Source organism: Dipodomys ordii, unplaced genomic scaffold (genome assembly GCF_000151885.1).
Source record: "Dipodomys ordii isolate 6190 unplaced genomic scaffold, Dord_2.0 Scaffold153, whole genome shotgun sequence".
In the NCBI taxonomy this organism is placed as follows: Eukaryota; Metazoa; Chordata; class Mammalia; order Rodentia; family Heteromyidae; genus Dipodomys; species Dipodomys ordii.
Genome location: NW_012267369.1, coordinates 1569717 through 1584075, shown reverse-complemented (window position 1 = coordinate 1584075; position 14359 = coordinate 1569717). Strand labels below are relative to the sequence as shown.

The window sequence follows — 14359 nt, the reverse complement described above, 5'->3', positions numbered from 1 at the left end:
CAGGACGAAGCGGCCGGGGTGAGCGCGTTGGGGCGGCCGGATGGGTAGACGGACCGCCGGACCGCCAGACCTCCGCCGGGTGACGACCCGCAGGGACGGGGCGGCCGGGTTGGTCCCTGGCCCGTGGGGGCTCCGTGAAGTGCTAGTTGCCGGAATGAAAGCAGAGAGAGCCACCGACACGTGGCTCCGCGGGGATTCGGGTCCTGGACAGACAGCTGCGGGGTCTGGACAGATGGCCCCTCCAGTGCCAGCCCCACGTCTCTGGCTTTCCTGGCAAGGCCTCCGTCTGACCCGTGTTCTCCACTCTTGGCTGCAGGTGGAGGTTCCAACCCATTCCAGCACCTGGAGAAAAGTGCAGTGTTGCAGGAGGCAAGTGGGATTTCCCTTGGTCTTCCACCATGAGCACCATCCTCAGGGCCGTCTGAGTACGGTGTAAGGAACCCTTGTCTGGAAGACAGGAGAACTGTGTTCCAGAAGAGAATTGGTTGTGTGCACATGCGTCATCTCTCTGGTTGAGTGCTTGCTAAGTGTCTGCCAGTCAGTAACTCAGCACATTCTTCACCAACAGGAAAGATTACAAGAATTGTCCATGATAAGGAAAAGGAGTATATCCTTATGAGAATAAGATTGTCTAGTCCTGTGTGTTATTGACTCTATGACTTCTTAGACCCCATATGTACTTGACAGTGGGTGGCAGAGGGAAAATGAACTGGGCTAGTAGATAATACTCACTTCTTCTTCTTCTTAGGCCCGAGTCTTTAATGAAACTCCTATCAACCCTCGGAAATGTGCCCACATCCTTACCAAGATCCTTTACATCATAAACCAGGTACAGGATGAACATGAGGGCAGAGGAAGCGGCACTGGGTATGTGTGTGGGTGCTCAGGCTCTGTGACAGTCTATGTGGTCTTAGGGGCAGCCCCGCTTTGAGTTCCCTGAGCATCCAGCTCTGAGTCTGAGGATCCAGCCTATGCTGACCCATGGCTGGCCACCGGGATCCAGCCTATGCTGACCCATGGCTGGCCACCGGGATCCAGCCTGTGCTGACCCTTGGCTGGCCACCGGCCTCACCCAAGCTGAGGCTTTTTGTTACCACAGGGGGACCACCTGGGGACCACCGAAGCGACAGAGGCCTTCTTCGCGATGACCAAGCTCTTTCAGTCCAATGATGTAAGTACCCATCTGGCTCTTCTGGGGAGAGCAGCATGACAGGGTGGCAGAGGGCCAGATTGGCCCAGTAGTCCCTAGACTGCTCTGTGTAGATTGGAGGTTTCCTTTCCAATCTGGCCCTTTCGCCGAACTGCCTTCCCATGCCTTTCAGCCCACGCTCCGCCGGATGTGTTACCTGACCATCAAGGAGATGTCATGCATTGCCGAAGACGTCATCATCGTCACCAGCAGGCGAGTCTGGGGCTATGGGTGGCTCCTTGGATGGGTTCCAGTGACAAAAGTCATTTTTTTTCTCGTTGCATAGTGATGAGACTTTGGACGGACATGTGGCCAGGTGCTATTTCCTCCTGTGTCACTCATACTCAGTTACTGTGTCACCCCACGCCACCTCTAGAATGTGCTGCTTCCCTTTTACTACCCTAGCTTGGACTAGAGAATAAACTGCTCCTTCCTTTCACTCCTCACTCCCTTTGTTTTTTTTTGTTGTTGGTCATGGGGCTTGAACTCTGGGCCTGGGAGCTATCCCTCAGCTCTTCAGCTCAAGGCTAGCACTCTACCACTTGAGCCACAGCGCCACTTCCAGCTTTTTTCTTTTTGCTTATGTGGTGCTGAGGAATCGAACCCAGGGCCTCAGGCATGCAAGGCAAGCGCTCTACCACTGAGCCACCTTCCCAGCCCTCATTTTTTTTTTTTAACAAGAAGTTTATTTAAACAACAAGACGCTTCACTGAAGGGAAAACTATCTAGGATTCTTTTTTTTTTAAAGAGTAATTTACCCCTACTTAAAGACAGATTGCCCTACATGTAACAGCTATGTACAAAAAAGGTATAAAATTATCCTTGGTTTTACAGTGATAAAAGCATTAAAATTCTCCAATCAAACAAGGTGTGCAAGGTTTTTGTTTTTTTTTTCTTTTTTTTTTGTTAAAACAGAGTAAAATAACTTACCGAAATATAAAGATTAAAAGCTGAATGAGGGCTGGGAAGGTGGCTCAGTGGTAGAGTGCTTGCCTTGCATGCCTGAGGCCCTGAGTTCGATTCCTCAGCACCACATATGCAAAAAGAAAAAAGCCGGAAATGGCGCTGTGGCTCAAGTGGTAGAGCACTAGCCTTGAGCTGAAGAGCTGAGGGACAGCGCCCAGGCCCAGAGTTCAGGCCCATGACTGGACCAAAAAAAAAACAGCTGAATGATGGGCTGGGAAGGTAGCTCAGTGGTAGAGCGCTTGCCTTGCATGCCTGAGGCCCTGGGTTCGATTCCTCAGGACCACATAAGCAAAAAGAAAAAAGCCGGACGTGGCTCTGTGGCTCAAGTGGTAGAGCCCTAGCCTTGAGCTGAAGAGCTGAGGGACAGCGCCCAGGCCCAGAGTTCAGGCCCCACGACCAGACCCCCAAAAAAAAAAAAAAAAGCTGAATGAGCATGCCATGAATGGAGAAGGGGGATATTTTTACAGAACCAGTATTTTTCCCCATCCCATCTTCATTTGATGTCGATCAAAATATACCAGCATGCCATGAATGGAGAAGGGGGATATTTTTACAGAACCAGTATTTTTCCACATCCCATCTTCATTTGATGTCGATCAAAATATACTATTGGAGCCAGGCACCAGTGACTCACGCCTGTAATCCTAGCTACTCAGGAGGCTGAGATCTGAGGATCGTGGTTCGAAGCCAACCTGGGCAGGAAAGTCTGTGAAACTCTTATCTCCAATAAACCACTAGATAGAAAACCGGAAGTGGCGCTGTAGCTCAAGTGGTAGAGTGCTCGCCTTGAGCTGAAGAGCTGAGGGACAGCGTTCAGGCCCAGAGTTCAAGCCCCATGACTAACAAAAAAAATAAAAGAAAAACAATATGCTTGTGCACATACACCAGTTATTTATGTACAATAAAGGAATGGGAAAGGGGAAAATGAAAGAATAGAGAAAACTATACTGTCAGGATGTGGTGGACCCAAATTGCAGTTTTTCTAGTTAAGAATGTATTCTTGGGGCTGGGAAGTTGGCTCAGTGGTAGAGCGCTTGCCTTGCATGCATGAGGCCCTGGGTTCGATTCCTCAGCACCACATAAGCAGAAAAAAAAAGGCCGGAAGTGGCGCTGTGGCTCAAGTGGTAGAGCTCTAGCCTTGAGCTGAAGAGCTGAGGAACAGAGCCCTGGCCCAGAGTTCAGGCCCCACAACCGGACCAAAAAAAAAAAAAAAAGAATGTATTCTTGGTCTATAAGAACAAAGTTCTGGAGTAACGTAGCAGGTTCCCTTTTTTAGTAGACACCTCCTGTCTGCTGCTGGAATACATCAATTGTATCTTCATCCTCCATTTCCAACTGTGCAGATGTGTCTGTTTCATTGATGGGCTGCCCATCAAATTGGAATCTGATCTGCCTCATTGACAAACCCTGTAGTTCACAATAGGCTTTCATTAGTTTACTAAGTGGTGTGTGCCTCTTCATCTTAAACTGCACCACAGAACCACCCTGCCCTGCCACCTTCAAATTAATATGATCGTTGTTCTCAGTCTTGACTCCTTCCTTGGGGTTTTTGTCGGCCATTGCAAGCGGTGGAGTCTCTTCAGATGCCGCTTCACAAAAGAGGTCCCCAGGAAGTGGCGCTGTAGCTCAAGTGGTAGAGCGCTCGCCTTGAGCTGAAGAGCTGAGGGACAGCGCCCAGGCCCAGAGTTCAAGCCCCACGACCGGATTTAAAAATTAAAAAAAAAAAAATGTCCTTGTGAACTAGGACTTGGGTGTGTGTGTGTGTGTGTGTGCACGCGCGTGCGCGCGCGTGTGTGCGCGTGTGTGTGTGCGGGTCCTAGGGCTTGAACTCAAGACCTGAGTGCTGTCCCTGAACTTTACTCAAGGCTAACACTATACCACTTGAGCCACAGCTCTACTTGCAGCTTTTTTGGTAGTTAATTGGAGATAGGAGTCTCGTGGACTTTCCTGCCTGGGCTGGCTTTGAAGCATGATCCTTAGATCTCAGCCTCCTGAATAGCTAGGATTATTACAGACTACTGTGTAGCCCTTATTTTTTCTTGCCACAGTTGTGTGTGTGAAGGTCCATATGTTCATTTGTGAGTGCATTTTGAAAATCATTTGGATATGTACAAGTCCATGTGTAGCTTTGGCAGTATAGCAGCAAACAAGATGGCTGTTGTTTCTATAGCCCTAGAATTTAGGTGGAAATATCCTATCAGCCAGGCCATTAGGATAGAGTGTGAGCCGGGCACTGGAGGCTGAGATCTGAAGATGGTGGTTCAAATCTAGTCTGAGCAGGAAATCCTGACAGACTCTTGACTCCAATTAACCACTAAAGAGATGAACAAACAAGCCAGGTGTGGTGACTCACGCTTACAATCCTAGCTACTCAGGAGGCTGAGATCTGAGGATCTCGGCAGGAAGGTCCTTGAGACTCTTACCTTCAATAAACCACCAGGAAACCAGAAGTGGCGCTGTGGCTCAAGTGGTAGAGCACTAGCCTTGGGCTGAAGAGCTGAGGGACAGCGCCCAGGCCCAGAGTTCAAGGCCTACAACCAACCAAAAAAAAAAAAAAAAACAGAAGTGGCGCTGTGGCTCAAGTGGTAGAACACTAGCCTTGAGCAAAAGGCTCAGGGACAGTGCCTATGCTCTGAGTTTAAATCCCAGGACCAGGACAAAAAAAAAATAGAATGTGATATAATTCATGGACTTGTGATGGACTAGAAGAGTATTAGTTTGGTTTTGAACCAGAAGAGCGGTTTGAGTGACTTGTTGATATTATCAAGACAGGTGGGAGGTGAAGCCTACTGTTCCAGGCCACAACAGCAGTAAATGCAGGGTTTCTTCAGCAACTTCTCTGTTTTGGGCATTGAGAAACTACCAGAAGTATCTTAGTAAAAGCAGGGGAGTGGCCTGGTTAGTTTTGAGTTTTTTTTTTTTATTTTTTTGGGTCCAGTCGTGGGCAAGCGCTCTACCACTGAGCCACCTTCCCAGCCCTAGTTTTGAGTTTTATAAAAATCTCTCTAGCTGTCTGGGTTAGAATTTGGCTTGGAAGGGAGAGAATGAAAGGGAACAAGTAGTTATCCAGTGAGTGCAGTTGATGGAAGACAGAGCAGTCGGCAGGCAGGCCCTGGCCTGATGTGTGGACTGTGCCTTCTTCCCAATGTAGCCTGACAAAAGATATGACGGGGAAGGAAGATAACTACCGAGGCCCTGCTGTTCGAGCACTCTGCCAGATCACAGATGTGAGTCCTCTCCCCACCCCCAGTCAGACCCCCGGGCCTGAACTCAGGGCCCAGGTATTGTCCCAGAGCTTTTGCACTCAAAGCTAGCATTCTACTACTTCGAGCCACATCAATACTTCCAAAGGTAAGAGTCTCACGGCTTTTACTGCTGGGCCTGGCTTTGAACTGTGATCCTCAGATCTCAGCCTCCTGAGTAGCTAGGATTACAGGTGTGAGCCACCGACATCTGGCCCTGGACTCTGTTTTTTTTTTTGGACGGTCTGTGTTTCCTAGGTACCTGTACTCCTACCTTGCTTCTTGTTTTCAGAGTACTATGCTGCAGGCCATTGAGCGCTACATGAAACAAGCTATTGTGGACAAGGTGCCCAGTGTCTCCAGTTCTGCCTTGGTATCGTCATTGGTGCGTAGCTGCAACCGGAGCCCTGCAAGGGGCGAGGGGCGGGGGTGGAGGTGGGCACTGAATAAAATAACAGCTTCTGTCCCCCCCCCCAGGAGCTCTACCCCCTCAGTAGGAAGAACAGGAACTCTGGGTTGGTCGGAATGAGCTGGGGTGGCCTTGACCCATCCTTGGGTGACAGATTGTTGACGTTAGATTTGGCACTTGGGGGACAGAGAGGGTGGTAACTGTACTGAGTTTGTCCACAGCCTCAGGACCGGGGTGGGGGGTGGGGTGGAGGTGTGACCTGCCTGTTGCCTGCAGCACCTGCTGAAGTGCAGCTTCGACGTTGTCAAGCGCTGGGTGAACGAGGCCCAGGAGGCAGCTTCCAGTGATAACATCATGGTCCAGGTGAGATGTGGAAAGACTAAGGACGCTCAGGCAAGGGCCTGGCAACACCCAGTCAGTGTCTGCTCGCCACAAGAGCCTTTGGCCTGGCCTTCACAATCCTTGTCAGTAGACTGAGGAAGGCACTTGGGAGCTTGGGCTGCTGACCACTGAGCAGCTGGCTCAGAACAGCTCAGTGTTCTGATAGGCTGTCACGGCTCACCTGGCCCAGGCAGTGAGGAGCCACCTTTTGTTAAAACCCTCTGCATAGCTGGCTTTGTAGCAGTGCACAGACACGTTTGGTTGGGTTTTCACCAACACAGCTCTCCCTTAGCTACCCAGGCCTGGTTTCCTTGTATCATCTGGAGCCTCTGAATTGATACCACACTGTGCTCTTCTTGGAAATGAGAAAACTGAAGCTCAGGGAAGTGCACTGAACTTACCAAAGCCGAGAAGGAGATAGACTCAAAAGTCAGCTGCCTGTATTTCCTGTCTCTCTCTTGTAGTACCATGCATTGGGTCTCCTATATCACGTGCGGAAGAATGACCGCCTGGCAGTCAGTAAGATGATCAGCAAGTTCTCCCGGCATGGCCTGAAGTCTCCCTTTGCCTACTGTATGATGATCCGGGTGGCCAGCAAGCTGCTGAACGAGGAGGACTGCGGGTAAGTTCTGAACAGCCTGCTGCCTGCTAGATGAGGCGGATGGCGGGTAGGGACCGTCTCCTGCCTGCTAGATGAGGAGGACGGCGGGCAGGGACCGTCTCCTGCCTGCTAGATGAGGAGGACGGCGGGCAGGGACCGTCTCCTGCCTGCTAGATGAGGAGGACGGCGGGTAAGTTCTGAACAGTCTGCAGCCTGCTAGATGAGGAGGACGGCGGGTAGGGACCGTCTACTGCCTGCTAGATGAAGAGGATGGCGGGTAAGTTCTGAACAGTCTGCAGCCTGCTAGATGAGGAGGATGGCGGGTAGGGACCGTCTCCTGCCTGCTAGATGAGGAGGGCGGCGGGTAGGGACCGTCTGCTGCCTGCTAGATGAGGAGGGCGGCGGGCAGGGACCGTCTCCTGCCTGCTAGATGAGGAGGACGGAGGGTAGGGACCGTCCGCTGCCTGCTAGATGAGGAGGGCGGCGGGCAGGGACCTCTGTCACTTAGTCTACTGTGCCAGGCTGTCCTCACCTTCCTTTGCCACCCTGTGTTCTCTTGTAGCCAGGATAGCCCACTGTTTGACTTCATCGAGAGCTGCTTGCGTAACAAGTATGAGATGGTGGTGTATGAAGCTGCCTCGGCTATTGTCAATCTGCCAGGCTGCAGTACCAAAGAGCTGGCCCCCGCTGTGTCAGGTCAGCACAGGTCCCTCACCCCGGGAACCAGGGGCTGAGCTGGGAGGGAGGGGGGAGCCCTGAAACAGGCCATGGTCTGGTATTATGGAGCCACCTGCACTTTGGACACTGCTCAGCCAGGCTCATCTTCCCTGAGCCTCGTTTCCTTTCTGAAAAGTAGGTGCTGATCCTCCTGGGAGGCAGTAAATGTGTGTTCCATACCAAGTGCTCAGAAGAGGGCCTGGCCCTGTAGCAGATGCAGCGTGTGTTTGTGTGGCTAAGCTGCCTAAACCACTGAGTGCGTCTCATCTGCACTCGGTGCTGGCGTAGCAGTAGAGAGCAGGCTCTGAGGCACCACGAGGCCAGTGCCAGACGAGACTGTGTTTAGATTACAGAGGAGGATCTGTAGGTGTTTAACCCTGTATTCCAAAGCAGAAGAAGGGAGCATTCTTCACAGGAAAGCAAAAAGGCTATGGCAGAAAAGTCAAGCCTTTTAGGATGTCTGGACCTCCTGATTTTCTGATACTCCCCAAAGTAGTGATAAGACTGGCCACGCAGAGAGGGGGCTTATGTGTGGTTATTGTTTGCTCCTCTGAAACAAACTAATGAAATCATCCACCAATTTCAGTATTTAATTCTTCTTATAACCATGTATTGAGTGATGTAAACAAAATAGAGGAGGCATCAAGTAAATGTGATCCTGTTTAGAAAAATGAATCATTCTTTTTTTTTTTTTGTCGGTCATGGGGTTTAACTCTGGGCCTGGGCGCTGTCCCTCAGCTCTTCAGCTCAAGGCGAGCGCTCTACCACTTGAGCTACAGCGCCACTTCCGGTTTTCTGGTGGTTTATTGGAGATAGGAGTCTCACGGTCTCTCCTGCCCGGGCTGGCTTTGAACCGCGATCCTCAGATCTCAGCCTCCTGAGTAGCTAGGATTACAGGCGTGAGCCACCAGCGCCCAGCCAATGAATCATTCTTAAAAGTACAACAGCAGCCAGGTGGCAGTGGCTCACGCCTGTAATCCTATCTAGTCAGGAAGCTGAGATTTAAGGATCATGGTTTGAAGCCAGCACAGGCAAGAAAGTCCTTGAGACGTTGTTGTTGTTGTTGTTGTTGTTTGTAGTGGGGGTTGAACTCTGGGCCTAGGCACTGTCCTTATGCTCTTCAGTTCAAGGAGAGTGCTCTACCATTTGAGCCACAGTGCCACTTCCAGTTTTCTAGTGTTTTTTTTTTAATTGGAGGTAAGAGTCTCATGGACTTTCCTGCCCAGGCTGGCTTTGAACTATGATTCTCAGATCTCAGATCTCAGCCTCCTGAGTAGCTAGGATTACAGGTGTGAGCCACCAGCGCCCGGCTTCCTTGAGATTCTTGTCTCCAATTAACCACCAAAACTCTGGAAGTGGAGTGGTAGCTCAGGTGGGGAAGTGCTAGTTTTGAACACAAAAGCCCAGGGGCAGTGTCTAAACCCTGAGTTTAAGCCCCAGACTGGGATGCATGCATGCTCACACACACACAAAATGGGACAGGAATGTGAATATTCCAGAAAACAGTTGGAGCACAAACTTTAGCTCTGAGTTTCTGGCAGCCAGAGCTGAAGGAGAGGAGTGGTACCTCAGTGCTAAGGCTAAGCACTCAGATTGCAGGTGTGAGCAGACTGTGATCCTCAGATCTCAGCCTCCTGAGGAGCTGGTATCCAGTGTCAGTGCTGGGTGCTAACTCTGCTTCTGTCTTCCGTGGCTGTCACCGAGAGTGACTTCGCTTGATTTGCACCCTTAGTGCCTCAGCTTCCCTCTTTGTAAAATGGGTATTGTTGTAGTCGCTTCCAGTGAGACAGGCACCTCACCTACTCAGCAAGGGGCTGGCACGTCGCTTGTGTTCACTGCCTGTGCAGCCCACTTGCCTGACATGTCAGGGCCTTTGCCTCTGTCTCGGGTACCCACATCGTCCCTAGCTGAGCAGAGGGTTTGTGTCTGATCTTCCTAAGTGTGCTTGCTGCAGTGGGGCTTCCAGCCTGCCTGCAGCCAGTGCATGCGGCATCTGTCTTCCCACAGTGCTCCAGCTGTTCTGCAGCTCACCCAAGGCTGCGCTCCGCTATGCTGCTGTCCGCACCCTGAATAAGGTACCTAAGGGTGTGGGAATGGGAAGAGTGAGGGCCTGGGAGTTAGGCTTAAGCCAGCTGGTGTTTCCCACCTTGACCTAAAGGAGTAGGGTTAGGGTTAGAGGTGATGAGGTATGTCTGTCCATATAATTTGTGACAGGGTCAGACATTTCCAAGGAAGTAACATTGGTCCCTGCTCTTTCTCTGTCTCTGTCCTCTCCACACAGGTAGCCATGAGACACCCCTCTGCTGTGACAGCCTGCAACCTGGACCTGGAGAACCTGGTCACAGATTCCAACCGCAGCATTGCCACGCTGGCCATTACCACCCTCCTCAAGACAGGCAGCGAGAGCAGCATCGACCGCCTCATGAAGCAGATCTCCTCCTTCGTGTCAGAGATCTCTGACGAGTTCAAGGTACTGAACACCACAGCCCCAGAGTCCCTGTGCTGGAAGTAGCCTGGGGGCATCCTCTTCCAGCCTTGCCCCCAGGCCTTCCTCCCAGTCAGGTCTGGGGCCTGAACTCTGGGTCTGGACACTGTCCCTCAGCTCTTCAGCTCTAGACTAGCACTCTACCACTTGAGCTTCAGCCCCACTTCCGGCTTTTTTTTTCCCTGCTTATGTGGTGCTGAGGAATTGAACCGAGGGCCTCATGCATGCAAGGCAAGCGCTCTACCACTGAGCCACCTTCCCAGCTCCCCTCCTGATCACTTTAGCCTCAAGAACAGTAACTTCCTGGCCTGTTGGGTGAATCCATCCCCTGAAGTACGGGGTGTCGCTGTGTTCCGTAGAGTTGGAGGAGAAGGTTGTATCAGTGAATTCAGGATGGAAGCCTTGCCTAATGATGCTTCCTTCTGCTGGGACGTTTAGTGAATTGATAATACATAAACTGTTCAACAGGATAACTTCAGATTGGCGTGATACAATGAAAAAACCAGAAATGCGCTGCAAGTTACTAGAGGAGGGCGGGTGGGAAAGCAGTTCTGAGGGAAGTGGCGGCTCATGGGTGGGAAAAGGAGAAGGCAACCCAGAGGTGGGGAGCCTGGGGCTGGTGGAGGTGAGGAGCCTGGGGCTGGTGGAGGTGGGGAGCCTGGGGCTGGTGGAGGTGGGGAGCCTGGAGCTGGTGGAGGTGAGGAGCCTGGAGCTGGTGGAGGTGAGGAGCCTGGGGCTGGTGGAGGTGAGGAGCCTGGGGCTGGTGGAGGTGAGGAGCCTGGGGCTGGTGGAGGTGAGGAGCCTGGGGCTGGTGGAGTTGGGGAGCCTGGAGCTGGTGGAGGTGAGGAGCCTGGAGCTGGTGGAGGTGGGAATTTTGAGCTTTTCTTGTTTGTTTGGTTCATTGTTATTATAGAGGGTTACGTTTTCATGCATCAGGTAGTGAGGACATTTCCTTTCGCACAGCGTCATCTGTTCCCTCATTCTCTCCCATTTCCTCCCTCCCATCTCCTCCCACGAATTGTATAGTTCACTTTCATCAATGTCCAGTGCGCTTGCTTTACTGCTGCTTTTTGACCTTTTCCCTCAGATTCTGTTTGTTGTTGTTTCATGGTTTTTGTTTTTGTTTTTGTTTTGGCTGGTCTGGGCACTGTCCCTAAGCCTCTTTGTGCTCAAGACTGGTGCTCTACCACCTGAGCCACAGTGCCACTTCTGATTTTTGAGTGGTAAATTGGAGATAAGAGTCTCATAGCTTTTCCTGCCCAGGCTGGATTTGAACTGCAATTCTCAGATTTCAGTCTCCTGAGTAGCTAGGATTACAGGTGTGAGACACCAGTGCCTGGCTGGTTTTTTGAGACACGATCCGTCTGTGTAGCCCAGGATAGTGCCTCAAACTCATGATCCTCCCAAGTATGAGAATTTTACACATGTACCACTACCCGTGGCTTTTGTAGTAATTTTTGTTTCGCTTTGAAATAAGTGAAAGAATTATTATTATTTTTTTGGGGGGGGTCCAGTCGTGGGGCCTGAACTCTGGGTCTGGGCACTGTCCCTCAGCTCTTCAGCTCAGGGCTAGCGCTCTACTACTTGAGACACAGCGCCATTTCCGGCTTTTTTTCTTTTTGCTTATGTGGTACTGAGGAATTGAACCTAGGGCCTCATGCATGCAAGGCGAGCGCTCTACCACTGAGCCACCTTCCCAGCCCGTGAAAGAATTATTTATTTGCAAGGAAATGAAATAAGAGGCTGGGTATCTGTGGCTCACACCCATAATCCTAGCTACTTAGGAGACTGAGACTTGAGGTCATAGTTCAAAGCCAGCCTGGGAAGGAAAGTTCATGAGACTCCAATAAGTCACTAAAAAGCTAGAAGTTGAGCTGTGGCTCAAGTGAGGAAAAAGCTTAGGGACAGTGCCCAGGCACTGAATTCAAGCCCTAGGACCAGTGCAAGAAAAGAAAAGAAGGCCTGAGCACCCCCAGCAAGATATTTCGCCACCAGAAGATGCTCCTGCAGGCCTCTTTGAGTACCCCATTCCAACCTCCCCCTGGAGGAGTCAAAGACAGTGATGTGAACCACTGTAACACAGCAAAATAAACTTGATAGCATGGGCACACACAGTGCACCGCCTGTGTGTGATAAGAACTGTGGCAAGTGAGATTCATCTTACTCTCCATGGGCTGTGGGAGAGGTCCGGGCGAGGTAAAGAGGAGGTAGACAGCCTGAGAGACCCGGGGAGGGGGACAGACTCACTCATGAGAGACCAGGGGAGGCACAGGGGAGCAGGGCAGTGCGGGAGCCTGTTGGGAGGCAGCCATTGGCAGGACATGGTCCACTTGGAAAGCTGCGTGAAGGAATGTCAGCAGAGACGGCAGCACCCTGAGCAGCTTGGGAATGTCTGAGTGAAAAGGCAGTTGGGTGGACTGCGGCTGGGATTGCAGGCGTGGCTCAGTTGGTAGCCAGTGAGAGTCAGGTATTGGCTCAAATTCCAGTCTTGGGCCTAAAAAAAAAGCTGGTGCCCGCCACCATGTGCTTCTCACTCTGGTGGGTCAGAGACCACCTACCTGCACTCCGAGTGAAGTTCTTGGTGCTGGGCCCAGGCCTCATGTGACCTGAGGAAGTCCAGTGGGCGCCCACTGCGGGGCAGGGCCGCTGCTCACCCCGTCTCTTCCACGCAGGTGGTGGTTGTGCAGGCCATCAGCACCCTGTGTCAGAAGTACCCTCGAAAACAGGCTGTCCTCATGAGCTTCCTGTTCACCATGCTGCGGGAGGAGGTGAGATGCCATGCGGGACAGGTCCGCTCTCCTGGTGTTGGGGTGCCCAGCTCCACAGAAACCCTTGGACCCAAAAGTGGGTCAAGATCAAGAGTGCGTCAAGGGGCAGAGAGTAGAGGCGCCAGTGCCTTGTGTGTTTGGTATTGTTTTGGAATGCTGGATGGGAGATGCTGTGATGCTCAGCGAGGCAGCAAGCCGCTCCTCAGGGTGGGCTCACACAGTGCGTGTGTGCGTCTGTCATTCTCTGGCTTTCTGGCCTCATTTAGCATGACATGGCAATGTTAGTCCACAGTGTAGCCTTCCTTTGTAGGCTGAATAGTGTTCCTTTGCGCTCATTCATCAGTGGACACTTGGATTACTTCCATGTTTTAGCTATTGTGACTACTACTGCTCTGATCATGAGTGTACAAATACCTGTTTAACTCTCTGCTTTCAGTTCTTTTGTGTATCTGCCCAGAAGTGGAATTACTGGATCAGATGGTAATTCTGCTTAATACTTCAAGAATCTGCCATATTGCTTTCCATAGCAGCTGTACCACCTCTTCTGCCTGTTGTCTTATCTCAAAGTCAGGAAAGAAAGTAGGTTCTAAAAATGTTCCATTCTATCCTCTTCTGATAGAAGTCCCTTGTGAGCATCCAGGCCAAGAGATAGAGGTGGTAAACCAGGTGCCCCGCCTCTGAAGAAGCGTTTGGAGCACTGAAAGGAGCAGGCTCCTTGCCCAATTTGATCCCTTCCTCTGTAGGGAGGCTTCGAATATAAGCGAGCTATTGTGGACTGCATCATCAGCATCATTGAGGAGAACTCGGAGAGCAAGGAGACGGGTCTGTCCCATCTGTGTGAATTCATCGAGGACTGCGAGTTCACTGTGCTGGCCACCCGAATCCTGCATCTGCTAGGCCAGGAGGGACCCAAGACCAACAGCCCCTCCAAGTATATCCGCTTCATCTATAACCGAGTGGTCCTGGAGCATGAGGAGGTCCGGGCAGGTGGGTCTGAGCTCAGGCTCAAGTGATGGTTCTGACAGAGACCTGAATACCTGTTAGTATTTTTTCCTCACAGCTGTGGGGTTTGTTGATGATGATGGTGGTGATGTAGGATGAATTTTGTCATCTAGTTGAATGATGCTTTATCACTTGATTTTTGTTTTTAAAGTTTCACTTTCATTCATTTGTGCCAGTACTTGAAATCAGACCCTCACTCTTTGCTTGGCTTTCTTTCTTTTTTTTGCTGGTTATGGGGCCTGAACTCAGGGCCTGGATGCTGCCCCTCAGGTCTTCAGCTCAAGGCTAACACTCTACCATTTGAGCCACAGCGCTACTTCCCGCTTTTTCTGCTTATGTGGTACTGAGGAATCGAACCCAGGGCCTCATGCATGCAAGCCAAGCGCTCTACCGCTGAGCCACCTTCCCAGCCCCTTGGCTTTCTTATTTAAGGATTGTGTTCTGTCACTTGAGCCATGCCTCTGTTTCTGGCGTTTTGCTGGTTACTTGGGGTCTCATGCACATTTTTGGCTAGGCTGACTTTGAGCCTTGCTCCTCAGATCTCTTTTTTGTTGTTGTTATGGAGTCGTGGGGCCTGAGCTCTGGGCCTGGGCGGTGTG

At 51.2% G+C, this 14359-nt stretch overlaps 2 protein-coding genes across 2 annotated transcripts in view; one reads left to right on the top strand and one right to left on the bottom strand.

Annotated features, from left to right (window-relative positions):
- Copg1 (coatomer protein complex, subunit gamma 1) overlaps window positions 1-14359 on the top strand; it is a 57494-nt gene that overhangs the window by 13640 nt on the left and 29495 nt on the right. The window contains exons 2-14 of the mRNA XM_013032308.1: window positions 147-369; window positions 749-829; window positions 1100-1171; window positions 1323-1402; window positions 5307-5382; window positions 5690-5782; window positions 6083-6169; window positions 6652-6809; window positions 7351-7484; window positions 9513-9580; window positions 9787-9975; window positions 12663-12758; window positions 13502-13745. Of these exons, the coding sequence (XP_012887762.1) occupies window positions 147-369; window positions 749-829; window positions 1100-1171; window positions 1323-1402; window positions 5307-5382; window positions 5690-5782; window positions 6083-6169; window positions 6652-6809; window positions 7351-7484; window positions 9513-9580; window positions 9787-9975; window positions 12663-12758; window positions 13502-13745 (1601 nt within the window). The remainder of the gene's footprint in view (window positions 1-146; window positions 370-748; window positions 830-1099; window positions 1172-1322; window positions 1403-5306; window positions 5383-5689; window positions 5783-6082; window positions 6170-6651; window positions 6810-7350; window positions 7485-9512; window positions 9581-9786; window positions 9976-12662; window positions 12759-13501; window positions 13746-14359) is intronic.
- LOC105997797 (small ubiquitin-related modifier 2-like) lies at window positions 3428-3726 on the bottom strand. Its single transcript, XM_013032321.1, has 2 exons — window positions 3562-3726; window positions 3428-3504 (listed from the first exon to the last, which is right to left on the bottom strand). Exons 1-2 carry the CDS (start codon window positions 3713-3715, stop codon window positions 3428-3430), a joined length of 231 nt encoding a protein of 76 aa, XP_012887775.1. The 5' UTR covers window positions 3716-3726.

Excerpts from the sequence above, each read along its gene's own strand:
- LOC105997797 (XM_013032321.1), bottom strand. The coding sequence starts at position 3,715 with ATGGCCGACAAAAACCCCAAGGAAGGAGTCAAGACTGAGAACAACGAT. Across the intron at positions 3,505-3,561 it reads AGCCTATTGTGAACTACAGG|ACACATCTGCACAGTTGGAA; the intron begins GTTTGTCAATGA and ends TCAATGAAACAG.